General features: G+C 40.9%; 1 protein-coding gene across 4 annotated transcripts in view; it reads right to left on the bottom strand.

Annotated features, from left to right (window-relative positions):
- Positions 1-16491, bottom strand: part of LOC117524207 (obg-like ATPase 1) — a 171059-nt gene that overhangs the window by 37745 nt on the left and 116823 nt on the right. The window contains exons 1-2 of one of the 4 annotated variants that reach the window (XM_034185973.1): positions 11131-11277; positions 4078-4165 (exon numbers count right to left, since the gene is read on the bottom strand). The exons of the other annotated variants lie outside the window; for them this stretch is intronic. Coding sequence (XP_034041864.1) covers positions 4078-4138 — 61 coding nt within the window. The 5' untranslated portion in view covers positions 4139-4165; positions 11131-11277. Of the gene's footprint in view, positions 1-4077; positions 4166-11130; positions 11278-16491 lie in introns of those variants that run through there. 4 annotated transcript variants of the gene reach the window in all.

Genomic DNA, 16491 nt, shown 5'->3' with positions numbered 1-16491 from the left:
TTCTTAACAGGAACCGATTTTTGATACCCATCCCTAGTTGTTTTTTAACTATTTTTGTTTGCATGCACACAAGCACAAGTAGGAGCAATTACAATACCCTACGTCCCGTTGGCGAGTAGGGTAATAAGGTAGGTATGATTTTCATGAATCATGGTGTAAATGTTGACTACGATATGCTACATTTGAAGATGGGACTTGATAATGGACTTGAGTAAGGATTATTATTTTTTTATCATTGCAAAATAGGACATTGTAAGTAATGAACAGCTTATCCACAGTTTGGACCAATTGTTAGGCTTGGTTTGGAATAGGCACCATAGCATTTTAAAGCAGAGGAGTCAGAAATGTTAAAAGCTTTTAAAATTGCAACACAGGGCAGGTTAGCAGAACAGCTTTGGGTAAAATATGCATCAACACCATCCACTGAATTTAGGATGGTTTTGCATAAGCAGGTGGAATAGGAAATTTTGCCACTGCAACATGAGCAGTTTTGGGCACTGGGGGATGCATGAACTCTAAAAAGTGCTCTTCTAGTGTCACATTTGATTTGTGTCATTCCATAATTATAGACGTGTTTGTTGGCTTTACTCTTTAAAAAGGTTTTACAAGTCTGGGTTGCAGTGGGATGTGTATGCATGTTTTGTCAGTCTCCTTTTGTGTCTCAGCACTGGGCGCCATCTCTCACTACCCTGTTAATAAAAAGATTCAGCACTTTCTGGTCTTGATAATCTTCTCTGAACAAATGATGCCTGAAATTTTTATTCTTTTTCTAATGGAATTCCGATGGCCTTTGCTGCAAATCTAGTGGAAATTTTTGCATATCAAGTAGGAAAAATTAAATGTTAACCACGTTTTAATGTGATTAAGGGTGACAGGGACATTATTTCTGCTAATCATTCAGCGGCTTAAAAGGCTCAAACAAGACGATGGAACAAGCTGTGTTTGCGCCTCTTTTCCAGCTGCTCTCACTTCCAGGAGAAAAACAGTCATCTTGCATATGCTTTCACAAAACCCAAAATGCAATGTGGTTTTATTTTTAAGTTTATGTTAATTTGTCAAGCTACTTACCTTTCATTAGGAAAAACAGCTTTTGTGCTATTTGTTAGGGGTTAGGGCACGCAGCATTTGCTATACTGCCAATTAAAAGCCAGATATATTGTGAAATAACAAAAAAAAAGGAGTGGGGGGGGGACAATAGAGACCCCACAACAATCTATGTGTGAATGGAAACGTCCCAGAGGGGAGCCCCTCTAGTGCTAGTCTATTTGTCTTTTTGTGTGGGAATCCTGAGAGCTGGTTAATTCCTGTGTTTCTACGTGCCTGGGGCTTCCCTGGGTTTTGTCAGAGCTCAGATCTGATTAAACGAATCAAGAGGAGAAAACAATGGGAGTTCCTAAAGTACAGGTGCTGCTACCTGAGACAATGATCAGAGGTGGGAGGGGAGCTGTGTCTGCCGTCCATTCATACAGAGTGGCTTTATTAGAAGCACTTAGCCAGTTAAACCTGTAAAAGGCGGGTCGCCACCTCCACTCTGAGGACCTTCTTTCAGATGCAATTGAATGCTGGTAAACCTGATGAGTGATCCATTACCAGAACACAACTTCAGCTCAACCCCAGGTATAGAATCTGCCAATAAACTAACCCAGCAGTACCCAAACCTTCTCCTGTGTGGAGCTTTGTGTTATTGCGCCAATTCACAAATTGCTATCATGGAATTGACATTTCCTCACAATGCAAAGAGTATACCTTATTTGGGTCTCCAGAAGTAACAATGTGGACACATAGGCATTCAATTCAGTTCAACTGCTAATTTGTATAGAAGATAGGTCTAGTCCTTACCACTCTATGAGCAAGCACACTGGTGACAGTGGTATGGTCAAACACCCTGATGTTTTTTTTTTTTTCTTCAGGAAGAAACCTCATTTGGTAGGGGGGACATCTACTTTGGGTATTCCACTTTTGCCCAAGGATTCATTAGAGAGCTCTAGAACCTACTACATCCACTCATCGCCGTATCAGCACTGGTTTCCATCCAGGTCTCACTATCATACAATAAAATATGGAATATCAGGACACTGAAGACTTAATAACATGAATAATTTTGTTGGTTTTTCAGCTGCTCTCATTGGCTCAGAGTCACCACAACGGATCCCAGCCCAGTCTCACGTTTTTTTTTTTTTGTTTTTTTTTTAACTCACCATTCCTAACCCTACCCCTCCCCCCGACCCTAACATCAAGCACCCCTGACCCCCCCCCCCCCCCCACCTTCACTTTTAATTTCGTGCAGTCATCACGGAATGAATTAGAATGAATTTGTGCTGCTGTGACGAAAATGAGGCGCTTTTCGTCACAATATCACGAACCAGTAGATTAAGGTATATTTCGTGCTGCTGAATCACGACTTGCCGTGAGACCAGGTTGCGGATCCAGCATAGATCCACATTGGGATTTGGCACAAGTTTAACACCGGATGCCCTTCCTTACTCTGTCAGTTTCTCCAGGCTTTACCTGGAGAAACTGACATAGCCCCTGGTCTATCTAAGCAGTATCCCAACACAGTACTAATCAGGACCCACTCTGCTTAGCTTACTTGCTTAACCACCTGGTCCTTTCTGTGTGGAGTTACCATGTTCACCACATGTTCACATGGGATCTCTCCAGGAATTCTGGCTTCCTCCCACTTCCAAAGACTTGCAGGTTAGGTGAATTGGAAACTTTAAATTGATAATAAGTGTGCGTGTAAGTGTGGATGTGTTTGTCTGTGTGTGTGTGGTGCTACGATGGTGCTGCAGGACCTTGAAATCTGTCCTTGTTCAAACAGGCAGTCAGTGAAGGGAAGCCAACGCTGGGGTAATATGATCAAATTTTTGTTTCCCACTCAGCAATCAAGCAGGTGACCTTTAGTGACGGATCAAAAATCACACCAAGATTCCAAACTGTGTCACTGTTTTTAACCACCACACCACCTCAAGATACTGTACATTGAAATTGTCACATAATTCTCTTAGATTTACTAGTCCACTAATCAACATTTCAGTCTTATATGCAATGAGCAGCAGGAAGTTATAAGATGATGAATTCATCACAACAACCAGGCAACACTCCAACATATGAAACAGCATATAGAACTGTAAATCATCTGCATAGCAGTGAAACCAAATCCCAAGGCTATGTACAGTAAGCGCTTTTCCAAATGTGCCAAATAGTGAAAGAAGAATAATGGGCCAAGAACTGGCCCCGGAGGAACCCCATGCCTCACAGCAAAAGTACCCAGACAAAACATTATTGAAAATCATACTGTCGCCAACCCATTAAATATGACCTCAACCACAAGAACACCTTAGGTGCTTGGACCTACTTCTACTGTCCAGAGATGTCATCAATTTGCAAGATCTTCCCAGATGTCGCTAAACTTTATAGGTGGAGCTCCCAGAGGCATGACTGTCACTGCCAAGGTAAATTAATCTCTCTACAAGTTCCACTCAGCATACAGACAGACTGCTGATGGCTGAGTCAAAGAAGCCATCTCTTCATTGATCTTAGTACTCATTCACTGATGAACAGCCTATAATTTTTTGCACCTGCGCTTAAGTTGTACCCTCTCCAATCAACTTTTTAATGAAACTACGCTGTTCTTCTGAACAATGTCTTGAATGTCCCATTTTCCTCAGGCTTTCAAAGAGAAAACCATGTTCAACAGGTGCTGGCTTCATCCTTACATAGGGGACACCTGATTCACACCTGTTTGTTCCACAAAATTGACGAACTCACTGACTGAATGTCACACTACTGTTATTGTGAACACCCCCTTTTCTACTTTTTTACTAATAGCCCAATTTCATAGCCTTAAGAGTGTGCATATCATGAATGCTTGGTCTTGTTGGATTTGTGAGAATCTACTGAATCTATTGGTACCTTGTTTCCCATGTAACAATAAGAAATATACTCAAAACCTGGATTAATCTTTTTAGTCACATAGCACTACTATTATTCTGAACACTACTGTACTTCACATTGGGAAAATTGTCCAAAATGAGCGCTAGAGGTTCCACTTCGAACACGCTATCAGAACTATACCACAGGTGACTGTATCTGCAGAAAGCACCAATATTCTTTTGAGGGCCACCCTAATGCGCATTCTCCATCTATCAGCTACATGTTGAGTCTGTGCAGGAAAATCAGAAACAGAATCAGTGACAGAGTCCAATATCGATAGACAATGTGTAATCTTTTTACCCCAATATGTACGGTACGTTGAGTTACCCATCCATTTCCTTCCTTCAACATCTGTGGTTGTAATAATGAAGTGTGGCGAAATCTGAACTGAAGTCAAAATGTGTTCCCTGCAAACAGATTCCTTGAAGTTGCTGCAAATAAAAGATGAGTTTCAGGGGCACCTCTTTTTGAGACTTTCTACATCAGCCCTAACAACTAGACACAAGATCATCAAGTCATTCACTTTGGATTCAAAACCATCATGTTGCATGGACGAGGGTGTTAGGATGCAAACAGGACTCGGCATCCTCACACCCTCCTCTATGACGGCAGACTGAAATGAGCGGTATGATCTCATGGTGGCTTTTGAGACTGGGAAGTCGGGGACTCTGTGGGAAGCTTTTCATCTTCGCTGTGGTGAGCTCCTGAGCGACAAGAGTGCAGACGCGCTCTGCTCCCTGTGGCCATGGCCGGATAGAAAGACATTACACATCAGTCCCAAAGGAGGAAGATCCAACACACATATGCTCTCGCGTGTGCACACACGCACACACACACCACTGTCAATATCGCCAACTTCTTTCACTCTTCAAAGCAATCCCAGGCCGGAGGAAGCGACGCACAGTGCAGGCACAATGGGAGCAGCTTTAATTAAGAGCATCATCTCACATCATACCTCAAACAAACCTCAAAGGCGTGCTAGTAACAAGCTTTTTTTTTTTTAGCAAGTTTCTTTTCTTTGATAAAGACACCCATTAAATTTTTAAAAACATTCTTCTTTTTTTCCCCACTCGCTTTAAATGTTTGCACACGACAGCGACAAACCCAACAAGCACTCATCCCCAGTTTCATCAGAAATCCAAACTGGAACACACAGGAGGAGCACACTGCACTTCGCCCAAAAATAATTCTCTATATGGGGTATCCATTCTATCATTCACGGCAGCTGACTGGGCGAGAGAAAATAAGGGAGCCGGGGGAGAGTGGAGGAGTCATCACGATGTGACAATTGTGACAAGAGCAGGCAAAATGTAGCAGCAGAAGAACACCGCACGGATTTCTCCGTCTCTTCTTTTTTTCCCCCTGGATGACAACTTAATGTCTACCACATGCAATATTTATTCTCATCGTGTGTCAGACTGTCTAGCTGTCCTGGAGAGTACAAAGAATGCCACTTATTAGAATAAAAGCAGAAGCAAGGTAATCAAGGACATATGTAACATCAACCAATCACGTCCCCTTCCCATACAGCACCCTGTTCAAAACAGTTCAACAAGCTTTATTTATTTATTTATTTATTTATTTATTTATTTATTTTTGTAGCTGTGCCAAGGCTAAATTTATTTATCTTATTGGAACTAAAGGCTACAAGCTGTGGCATGTTCGGCCATATCCTTATTGTAAAGATAAGTACAGCTGAACAAGCCATCAAATGTGTCAACAAAGACAGAGGTTCACGCAGACATGTTCTTGTACATATGTGCAATGACAAATTGGTAGTTTAGGAACAAGTCCCAGGGCACCATTTGTTCAGTTGCTCAGAAGAAAGAAAATGTGCTGTGTTTCTGCTCAGATGTCTGCATTCATTTGACTGTCAATTCCAGAGGCGGCTCCAGGAGTTATTTCTTGGTTAGTGGTGAGTTGCCAGAATTTGTAGCAATAGTGCAATATGCATTTTAAATACATTTTAAGTGTCTATTACATTCATGTTGTTCATCCACACATACAGTCTACAATGTGTAGAATTAACATTAAGAATTGCTCCAGAATCCTAACAGTTACCCTTGTAACAAGACACAGATGGAAATTTGTAATGTTTGGGAAAACATACAGGCAGAACATAGAAAAACTACACAGCTAACAACATTTGACATGGTTCTAAGAGTTTAATGCCAAGGGGTGGCATTGGGGAGAACAACCCAAAAAAACCTCAAAAAGCCTGTGATCATCCGTCCTTAACGTGTAAGCATAGCAGAACCATTTCTACTAACAGAAGAAGGGCTGAAAACAAGTTTTTTGTACCTCAAAACCATTTGTTTGAGGGAGATGTGGCTCATCAGCTATTAAAAGGAAACCTTTGATTTCAAACCTGGGTTGCCTTGCTGTTACAGCAATTTATGGGAAAGAGTTTGGGAAACAACCCCAGAGGAAACCTCTGGAGTGGGGCTACCTGGAACAGGGTGAGGTAACCATGACAGAAACCCCAAGTGCTGAAGATTGGCCACACAGTGTACTCTAACAGACTACGATACCACAAATATACCATCCTAATGAGGATTGAATTGATCCTTGTGTAGCACAGCAATGGGCTGTGTACCACTAAGGAGTCCACCATCGCCTACTTGATGATCCTTCATCTTGTCTTGTGCAACCATGTGATGTAGAAGTGTTGGACACAAGAATGCAAGAACTGATTTGCAAATGTAAAAGGTGATCCGAAAGAAGCAGAAGAAGACCACAAATGACAAGCAGAATAGAAGCTGTCCTACTTCGGGTTTGACTGTCATCCTCCCATGTCTCAATTTCACAAAATTGCATGTCAGAACAGAAGAAAAAAGAAAGTCCTACACGGGCCCTGTGGCCCTTTGGTGGTGATGCTTATCCCAGATTCTGTAACATGAATTGGATGAGTGATAAATTTCCTTATATGGCGCACCAATCCATTCCCCAGCCATGGCAGCTGGTGGACGGGGACTGCAGAGATATGTGTTGTCCAAGAACACAGACAGAAAACATTACACAGATTTTGCCAGAATAATGAAAAATATAAGTAAATCTTGCATTATATGAGCAGCGTCGTTTCTCAGTTGATCCTCATATGTTGCAGAAATACTATTATATGGCTGCTATGGAAACTGGGGCCTCTATAAATTGGATCAGTGTTATGGTGGTGGTGAACAAACAGAGGTTGAATCACAGGATTTTGAGTGGCGAGTGTCAATAGGGCACCGCAAGTCTCGTTTGAACCCTGTGTGATATCGCGGGATTTGACCACTTATGGGGTTAGGGTTAGCGCAATATATACACAGCATAACTTCACACGGGAAAAACGGTGTTCTGTTTTGTTTTCGGCTGCAATCACCAAAGCAGTCGCGAAAAGTGCAGGGTTTTTTTGGTTCTCAGTGGAGAGGGAAGATGAGACAAATGGGAGACATGTCGTGTTAGCCTACACAGCTAACCAGAGTAGCTACGTTCTCTCGCCTGCACAACAGCCTCGACATGTTTGAGCTGTGGGTCATAAATAAACCGCAACATGTCCACTTTCCACCGCATCTTCTTTTTCTTTGCATTTTCACTTTCTTGCGTGTAATTTGCCCCAAAAACTCAGAAAGTGCTGTGTTTTCTGTCCCCAGAAGTAGAGAAATTACATCATATGCATCAATTTTACCCCTTTAGCGCCCACCCTCAAACGAGACCGTGCTGCCCAATTGGTACTACTGGACTTTTGGGGGGGATGGACTACGACCCCGTCAAGGACCTCAGACTTGCCTGTGCTCAGTCTGCATTAGTGTCCTTGGTATGGACAGGATACTGTGGTCTTGCAGAGTGATTATAGAGTAGGAGTCAGCGTCAATCCAAAGTTTTGAGGCTCTCTCATTAGTTTTAACAACAGCGTTCACCACAAGCACACAACAAAGAGACCAAAAATCACAGTGAGTGTGTGGTGCGCATGTGTTTGTGCATCCACAAATCGGACATGTGATATGTGAACAGTGTCCTTTCATTACCTGGACTGAGCACAGTCAATAACCAGGATAACTGGACCAACAGGACTTCATTAGCGCCATCTGTTTTGATTTTATTACACAGCCTCTCCTGTTGTTTTCTGTCATTCAAAAGCGAGCTAAAGTCAGCCATTAGGACTGACTGCAGGCACAGAAATCCACATCTTACCATGGGAAAGAGGTTCTTCACGATCCCACACTGCACGAGGACAGAGAGGACGCACTGCGCAAGACAAAAGGGAGCAACAAGCGAGTGGTGTATCCCACATGGCTTTGAAAAGTGAACTGTTGTAACCTCCCCCGATAGTACTTCCTAAAACTCGGTATGGAGCCTGTGGTTTTTCACTCAATAAACTTGCTGTTGTGTTTATGGGAATTATGGTTTTGGAGGAGCTGAAGAGGGCTGCGACAACCGCTTTCATAAAGTGGTCTTTTATACAGTTTTTATTCTGGTCTCTTAAATCTTCTCACAAATGGCTCACTGTCAAAGGGGCTCACACAAATAGAAGTTTCGCATCCAAGAATGAATGCTGCAATGTAAAAAGTCAGCGTTAACGCAGAGCAAATCTCTTCAGGATGTGTGAGAAAGCTGCAGGTTCGACCGTTGTGCAGCCGCACTGCAGCTCCCGGTAGACCTTTCTTTATTTTAATTGTCAAGCTCCTCCTGCAGGCCAACCAGAGAAACATTTTTCTGCTCCTACTCCTTTTGCAGAACAAAGAGGTTTAACACCAGAGATGTTGCAATTTTTTTTTTTTTGTTTTTTTTTTTGGCGGAGTGCATCTCAACAGGACATAAATAGTGCTTGAAATTATTAGTTCATCAAGATTAAAATAAATGGAAATTACTTGGATAATAAAAAGCTTCTTTGTCAGTGTATGAAGAAAAACTACCCATTTTCATTTGGTTTTATATCATGATTTGATAATTTTGATCAGTTTTTATAAAGGGAATTTAATTCCTTGTGGATTTATTTTTGATCAAACTTACTATGGAAAAAGCCTTAAGCGCCTCTCAGATATTACTATATAAACATATATAATTTTTTTTCTCATTAATATGTCAGTAACCGAATTTGAAAAATTTGAAATTTAAAAAAATAAAATGTTGCAGAGATTTTATTACAGAGTTGGTGTAAAAAAATTAGATTTGATTAAGAAAATCTGATTATTTTTATAGCTTTGCAGCCTGATGAATGACTTTATAAAGACAATGAACAGGGATGTTGATCGATAATAAATTGATCAATTGATCTTAAATGCATGCACCAGTTCACCTAAAAGAACACCTTTGAAACATAAACAGTGATTCCACAAAAAGTGCATTTTGTTTAATTTAGAACATTTAGCACTCTTAATGAGGTATTCCATATTTAGAAAATTTTCATTATATTTGCAGCAATAGTATTTTATATATTTTTGATACGCCAAGTATTTTTTTTTTTTTTTTGCACAACTGTTAAAAAAAAAGAGGAAGTTTGTATTTTAATGTAGACCAATAAATTGATTATCATCAACACACTGAATAATCAGTAATAACAATGAAGGTTTCTTGCAGCCCTTATCTGAATTACACGCTCTGCTTTCACTGGGTTTGGTCTAAGCACAGGTCACTGAGGTGCACAACGGTTACTCAAAAACAGCTTCAGGTTTTTGCAGATTACCTCACACCAGATAAATGCAGGTGGGTGGAGATTAATCATGAATGAACATCACATCCTTCTGAGACGAAACAAAACAGCTTGATGCACTGAAATGGTGCATGGAAAGGACACAGAAAATGTAATAAAACAGACAAATTTTGAAAGGGAAAAGAAATAAGTCTGCAGGAAAGGCTACAAAGACAAAGCGATGCATTTGTGTGCCTGTTTGTGCACACGCACACATTGCATAGAGAATGACACAGTTAATAAAAGCTCCATCCAGTGTTACCCTGCAGTTCTTCCAGTCACGAGGAGAATGCACACGGCAGAGACACTCACAGACGGGTCACACTTACTGCTTTCCTTAAAGGTCAACACACCTACTTAGGAGGAAACAGTTTACTTTAATGCACATCGTCCAAAAAGGGAAAAAAAAAAAAAAGAAAGACGAGAAAGAAAAACACAGCAGTCTATCAGGAGTGTTTTCAGCTGTCTTTCTGCCATTACAAAGTGTGACTCTCATTTCTCTGACATGGACAAAAATGGAATAACTAATATGAAACATATTAAAAAAATTACAGGTTGATAAAGATGGCGAGGCCCCAAGCTTGTAAAATAACCAATTTCTTCCCTGACAAGTGAAAACATGCTAACCCTGGGCAGATTGGAAGCGTGGCATCACCGACAGCGCGCTAATAAACCTCCCTAACACACAAACTCCAGTCTGCGGCATCTTCCAGGCAGCTCACTGAAGCCCAGGAAAGAGGAGAAAGCCTCTTGATAAACTCTTGTAGATGCCATTCCCTATCACGCAATGCCCCTCACTCATAAACACATGACAAATGCGGCCTTAATCATTTTTTACAAGCGGGGATGCGCAGGGGGTAGCGCATGGCTGGAGGGGGAGGAGAGCGGTGAGCAGCAGGCGGCCCCCCTCTGCACAGAGGAGAGGGCTGCGTGGTAAAGTCTCCTCTGGAACATCACTCGCTCTGCCCGTCTTTGATCTCCGTGCCGCAATTACGCCAGCATCCAAATGAGCATGGAGTCGCCTCTGAAACAGACTTCAAACATGCACATGTACACATTCTCATACACATGCACTGTATAGGATTGAAGCCATGTGCTCCTCTCCACAGTAAATGATGTACTGTCTCCAGCAGAGAACCTGGGGATGAAAGGAGGCCTTGCTCCTCTCGATCCCTCTATTAATGATGGTTTGTGAAAGCTAAAAAAGTGGATTCTTGTCCAAACAAGGGCAGCTTGGTATGTGGTTCCCATAGTCCACGCTTGATGATCTCTATCAACAATATGTGCTTTTTGGAACATTAAAATGTTATACAGCATTAAAAATACTGTAATCCATGTCTAAAGATTAGATTTATATTAGATAGAACTTTGTTAATCCCTTCAGAAGACTCCCTCAGGGAAATTGTTCCAGCAGCATTTTATAACAGCACACAGGGTAAGAAGCACACAGTATCAAATGTGAATGCAAAAAAACAAACAAAAAAACAATTTGCAAATTTAAATAAATACACAAATATAAATACCAGAAATACTGCTCACTACTGGTTTATTGACTACTACTGTTCCACTCCTTCCCATCCACTGTCTTCCTGTTACTCCTCCTCCCCTGAGTTAGGAGTTGTACAGTCTGATGGCCTGAGGGACAAAGGAGTTTTTCAGTCTGTTTGCCCTGCACTTGGGAAGGAGCAGTCTGTGCAGTCTGAGTGCATTTATCAATCATATCGTGAGGTATTTGACAAAAAAAAAAGAGTGAATGAAGTAAAAGTCATATTATACAACTTTTCACTTCAAGTCAGTAGGTATTGTAAAACCTCAATGTTTTTGCTGAAATTACAGTTACCAATAGAAGACACACTTCCAAAGTAAGAAATGCAGAAAACGCAAATCCAAACAATGTCTGCATTAATTCAAGTACAGGTAGTTGCATAAAATAGTGTGAAAAAAAGAGAAAACTAACAAATATAACCTGCAGCACATGCAACAATTGCATGTGCAGTTTCTTAATTTGCAGACAAAGAAATGCTTTTCAAAGCTCTGCAACACAATGTAAGTACTAACAACACAAACAGAGGTTTCTGCCTGTCGGACTTAAACCGACGGACCGTCCAGTCATGGTGCTCTGTTTCTCTATTCCTATTTGGTCAGCAGACTTGATCAAGTTAATTTTAATTAATTATTTTAAATTTTTTTAAATTTGCAACGCACTGAACAGAAGTCAGTTAATGTCCTCTGGGTAGAAACATCTGTCTGTTGTTAGTAGTTCTGTTGTGTTTTGGAACATTTCAAAGCATTTCTGTGTTTGGGTGCCTTGTCTGAATTTGCAGCAGACACGTTAAATCAAATTACTGGATGTGCTGGATGACTACATGTATTGCAGCATTTTTTATATCTATTTGCAAGACATTTTGATGTAAAAACCTGTTGAATTGATACAGGTGGGGTTTTTTGGGGGGGGGGGGTATTTTTAAGCATTTTCTGCATTTGCTAAAGATTTCTCAGCCACACACAAACAGGAAGACAGATTTTTAACTGTTAAAGTGTTATTACCCAATGGCCATCAAATATGGCTACTGGATATTGCAAAGACTTTGCGTCCTTCCGTCTATCCATCTGTCTGTGCTACTACTATTACTGCCAGGGTCTTCAAACTCACAGGGAACATTCTTGGGACATAGACCTTGGACAAGTTCAGAGATGGCTAACCTTGACCTATTTTAAGAGGTCAAAAGGTCACATTCTGTTTGTTAATGTTATGCTCAGACGGCCGCGGGTATTTTAGCATTGCATTATATTTTTAATGCTCTTTGGGCTGTATGTTACAGCTGATGCAAGGCAGTGCACTTTGCAAGTGTTATCACTATTTTCCAACTGACAGTTGTCAATTTCACACCAATACTGTGGTCACCTGTGTGCCAGTGGACATGTTGGTCTAAAAATGATTTATGGTCAGGCACAGTATTGGTGCATTACTATTGTGAGGCAGCAGAAAATGACCTTATGACCAACAAAAACCTGATCTAAAGTTGACTGCAGAGATTTGCTGTTATTTATGTAGTGTTCTATTCAAATGATAATGCAAACAAAAATCAAATAAAAATCAAAATAAAAGTCAAAGATAATGAAAAAAAATCCACTCTGGTTTACACCATATATTTTTTGTTGTTTTCTTCCTCCTCAGGTTTACAGGTGGGGAGCATGAAGTTGGGGCACAATATGATCCTGATAGGATGAGGAGAAGATCAGGTAGTAGGATAAGGAGCAGGTGATGCAGGAACGATGCGCTCAATTACCTCACCTCAGAATGTTGTTGTGGATGACTGGTTTTGCTTGTGCACTCTGGAGCTTTGAGCAGAGGCCTGTTACCTCACAAGATAAGATAAGACTTTATTGATCTCACAGTGGAGAAATTCACACTCTCTCACTTGAACCTTCTGTCTAAATAGTAACACATCAAGGTGATGTGAATCAGAATCGCCTTTATTGTCCTTGTAATTTGCATTACAACGAGATTTGAGTGCAACTCCAAAAGGTGCTTTTCGTGGTGCAAGTGATTTTTAGCCAATATAAAAAATAGTGAAATTTAACGGTAAATTTTTCACAATATATGTACAACTAATATAAACCATGTGCACATTTCTCTTAAAAAACAGCAACAGATGACAAACTAAGTGGATTAATTGGTGACACAAAAACACATCTGTGCTTAATTAAGAGAATAAATACAACCCCTTTGCTTCCTGTTCCTTATGTTGTGTTCAGGTCATGTGCAGCAGTTTAGTGGCAAGATAGGGCCCTCTGTTTTCAACCTTGCAAAATGTAAGAGTTGTTTCTCAGAAAACAAGACCTCAGATTAGGATATTTGTGACATACGTCACAGAAGATTAAAACAAGATATATTAGGGCTAAATTGTACTAATAGCTGGGTAACTTCCACCAGTGCAATGTAGAATTGTGGGACTTTGAAGATGTTTATTTGTAAATGGAAGATGCAAAACAGGTTTGAACAATGTGCCCCCTTTAAATTACAAGTGGTTGAACAGAAATGCAAAAACAAACTACGCCTGACATTGGACAGTCGGATAAACAAATAAAAACGCGGGCCGGGAACCTGTAAAATGGTGTGGGAGGGTGTCCTGAGAGAAACAGAATAAACTGGCTTATTTCCCTCATTCCAGGATTCGCCTTTGTTTCCTGTGCACATTAAAGCTGAGATTGCAATTTGTCTTGCTGTTTGCTTTGAATAGTCCTTAACCGTATCATCATCTCAACTGTGCTGCTGGAAAAACATGAGAGCATGGCGACAGCAAAATGGCAGACTGGCGTCTCAGCTGCAGACTAGCTGCCATTAGGGCTGAGAGCAGCATTTATTGTACAATTAGGGCCGGCCAGATCTACCTGTAATCATCTCCATACAGGTGTGAGCAGCACTCTGGACAAGGGAAGTGACTCATCACTTGTCAAACGCCAACGCTTTGATGTTGGTATTGTTTAGTGGCGGAGCCCCGAGGACATTTGAACACTACAGTTTAAAACGCTCTTAGATTTATTGCATTTAACACGGTTTAAAAAAAAAAAATGCAACATGGAAAAAAAACTCGTCTCTTCCTGCCAGTGACTGCTGTTCCACACACCATGAATCATTTGATTTATGTGTTGTGTAGCAGTGATCCCCCTCCCTCCGTCTGACAGTCATACTTTCGTGTCAAGAAGATTTTAAACAGTCATAGGTAAACAGCTTCCCGTGTAATGCAATGCTGCCAAGGCAAACACACACAAAAACTAGAACAACTGACAGCACAAAGCTAGAGGGCAATTGGAAAAGTGTGATAACAATCTACAAGTTGATGCTATTGACAAAACAGCTGTATAAAAGTAAGCTTTCAGATATAATGGATGCCAAAAACTGTTTTCTGGATTTGCTCTTAGTGCGGTCAGATGGCAGTATGACGATAAAAAGGCACACACCAGATGATCAGGGACAATGCAGGTCTACAAAGTTTGACTCACCGCTTAGAAAAAAAAAATCATTCCCAGTCACTTTGTTGATAATAGATAAGGCTGCGCCAGCAAGGCCCCGTCTATGTGAACACAAAAAGTACTGTTCACCAAGCTGATCATCCTAGGGGGAGTTGCTTTGATGAAATTGATTGATTTCCACAAATTGCTGAAAAAGAAATAAATGGGTGTCAATAGCACAAGTTCAGTAGAGCGCTAATAATTCAAACCATGTTTTACTCAAGCTGAAAAACTGTAAAGGGTAATTATTAATGTAATCTTGCATTTTTTTTTTGATTGCTGACAACATATATTGCTGGTGACAAGGGCCCCTTCACACATGTACAAATATGGTCGAACTGCGCATGAAGCAGGAATCGTATGCAATACGTGTGAAATTGTAGCTGCCATCACAATCACTCTCTCCACACCAGTCAAGGGCTGTGATCCTTTGAATAGACCATTGTACCTGAGACTGTAATTGGTGAAGACTTGACAGAGCTGAGCCAGGCCAGCCAAATAACAAAGAGGCTCCTGGTAGAAGGCTGGGGATGATTTTAATAATGTGAAGCCGAGAAGGAGAACGTGAGCTGCAAATGAGCACGGGGTCTCTGGGTCCTCGCACTGAGTGACACAGGACCAGACAAACACCGTGTTACGGGAACATGAAACACCCCCTTTCCCTCAACTCCAGAAACAAAGCACTGTCAATTAAGAGCTCTGATGCGGCGTCAACACGAATCCTAAAACCAATTCTGTCAACTTCACTGCTGTCGACCCACGCCACTCTGCAATTTGTATTTGTGGCTTTTCCAATTATTTCTGCATGCAGGTGTGAGCAAATGTTTATGTAAATCATGTTGCAATTTTTTTTTTCGCCAAAGAACAAAACAGGCAAGTACTCGTACTATAAATGTTTTCTTTTCAGGTCTATGCTTTATTAAAACTACAGAAATGGACTGTAGCATGCATAAAATGCGAAATATAGTGAGGCTCCGCCCCACCATGTCTGTGGCTGATGCTGAAACCCTGATTCATGCTTTTGTTTCTTCTAGACTAGATTATTGTAATGTTCTATTTTCAGGATTACCGCAGTCCAGCATTAGGGGTCTTCAGCTAGTTCAGAACGCTGCCGCCAGACTGTTGACATGTAGAAGGTCTGAACATATCACACCTATTTTGGCATCCTTGCACTCGCTCCCTGTCTCTGTGAGAGCAGATTTTAAGGTTTTGTTGTTGACTTATAAAGTTGTTCATGGACTGGTGCCATCTTATCTGGCTGATCTGGTGGAACTTCACGTGCCGGCCCGGGCGTTGCGGTCGCAGGATGCGGGACTTCTCTGTGTTCCCAGGGTGAAGAAGAAGTCAGCAGGTCAAAGAGCCTTTTCTCATCGTGCACCCACCCTGTGGAACAGTCTTCCTGAGTCCGTGGACATTTTTAAGTCAAGACTGAAAACCCATTTTTATTCTCTTTCTTATGAATAGTTTTTATTTTTATCTGTTTTATTCTTTTACTTCAGCTTTTAATTATGTATTTGAAATTTTTTATCATTTTAATTATTATTTATTTAATTTATGTTGTATTGTTTCATGTAAGGTGACTTCAGATGGCTTTTGCTGTGATTTGGCACATTATAAGCTAATTAATTTTAAATTAATATAAAAGCCTGTTAGTTATTGTATAACTGCAGCAATGAATTCATGTGCTTTCATCATTTTAGAATGAGCGCTTCATATCTACATGGGAGCGGACCCCTCATGGAGGCTACCATGTTGCACCCTCGTGATGATACAGCAGCCCAAAAGGGACATACTTAAGGTGCCCTGACACTTGCATGACTGATCTGCGCACTTGCACGCACTCTGCCGTACAGGAGAGTAAACTCGTA

The sequence above is a fragment of the Thalassophryne amazonica genome, chromosome 14, assembly GCF_902500255.1.
Source record: "Thalassophryne amazonica chromosome 14, fThaAma1.1, whole genome shotgun sequence".
Taxonomy (NCBI): domain Eukaryota; kingdom Metazoa; phylum Chordata; class Actinopteri; order Batrachoidiformes; family Batrachoididae; genus Thalassophryne; species Thalassophryne amazonica.
This window is presented reverse-complemented; position numbering and strand designations above follow the sequence as displayed.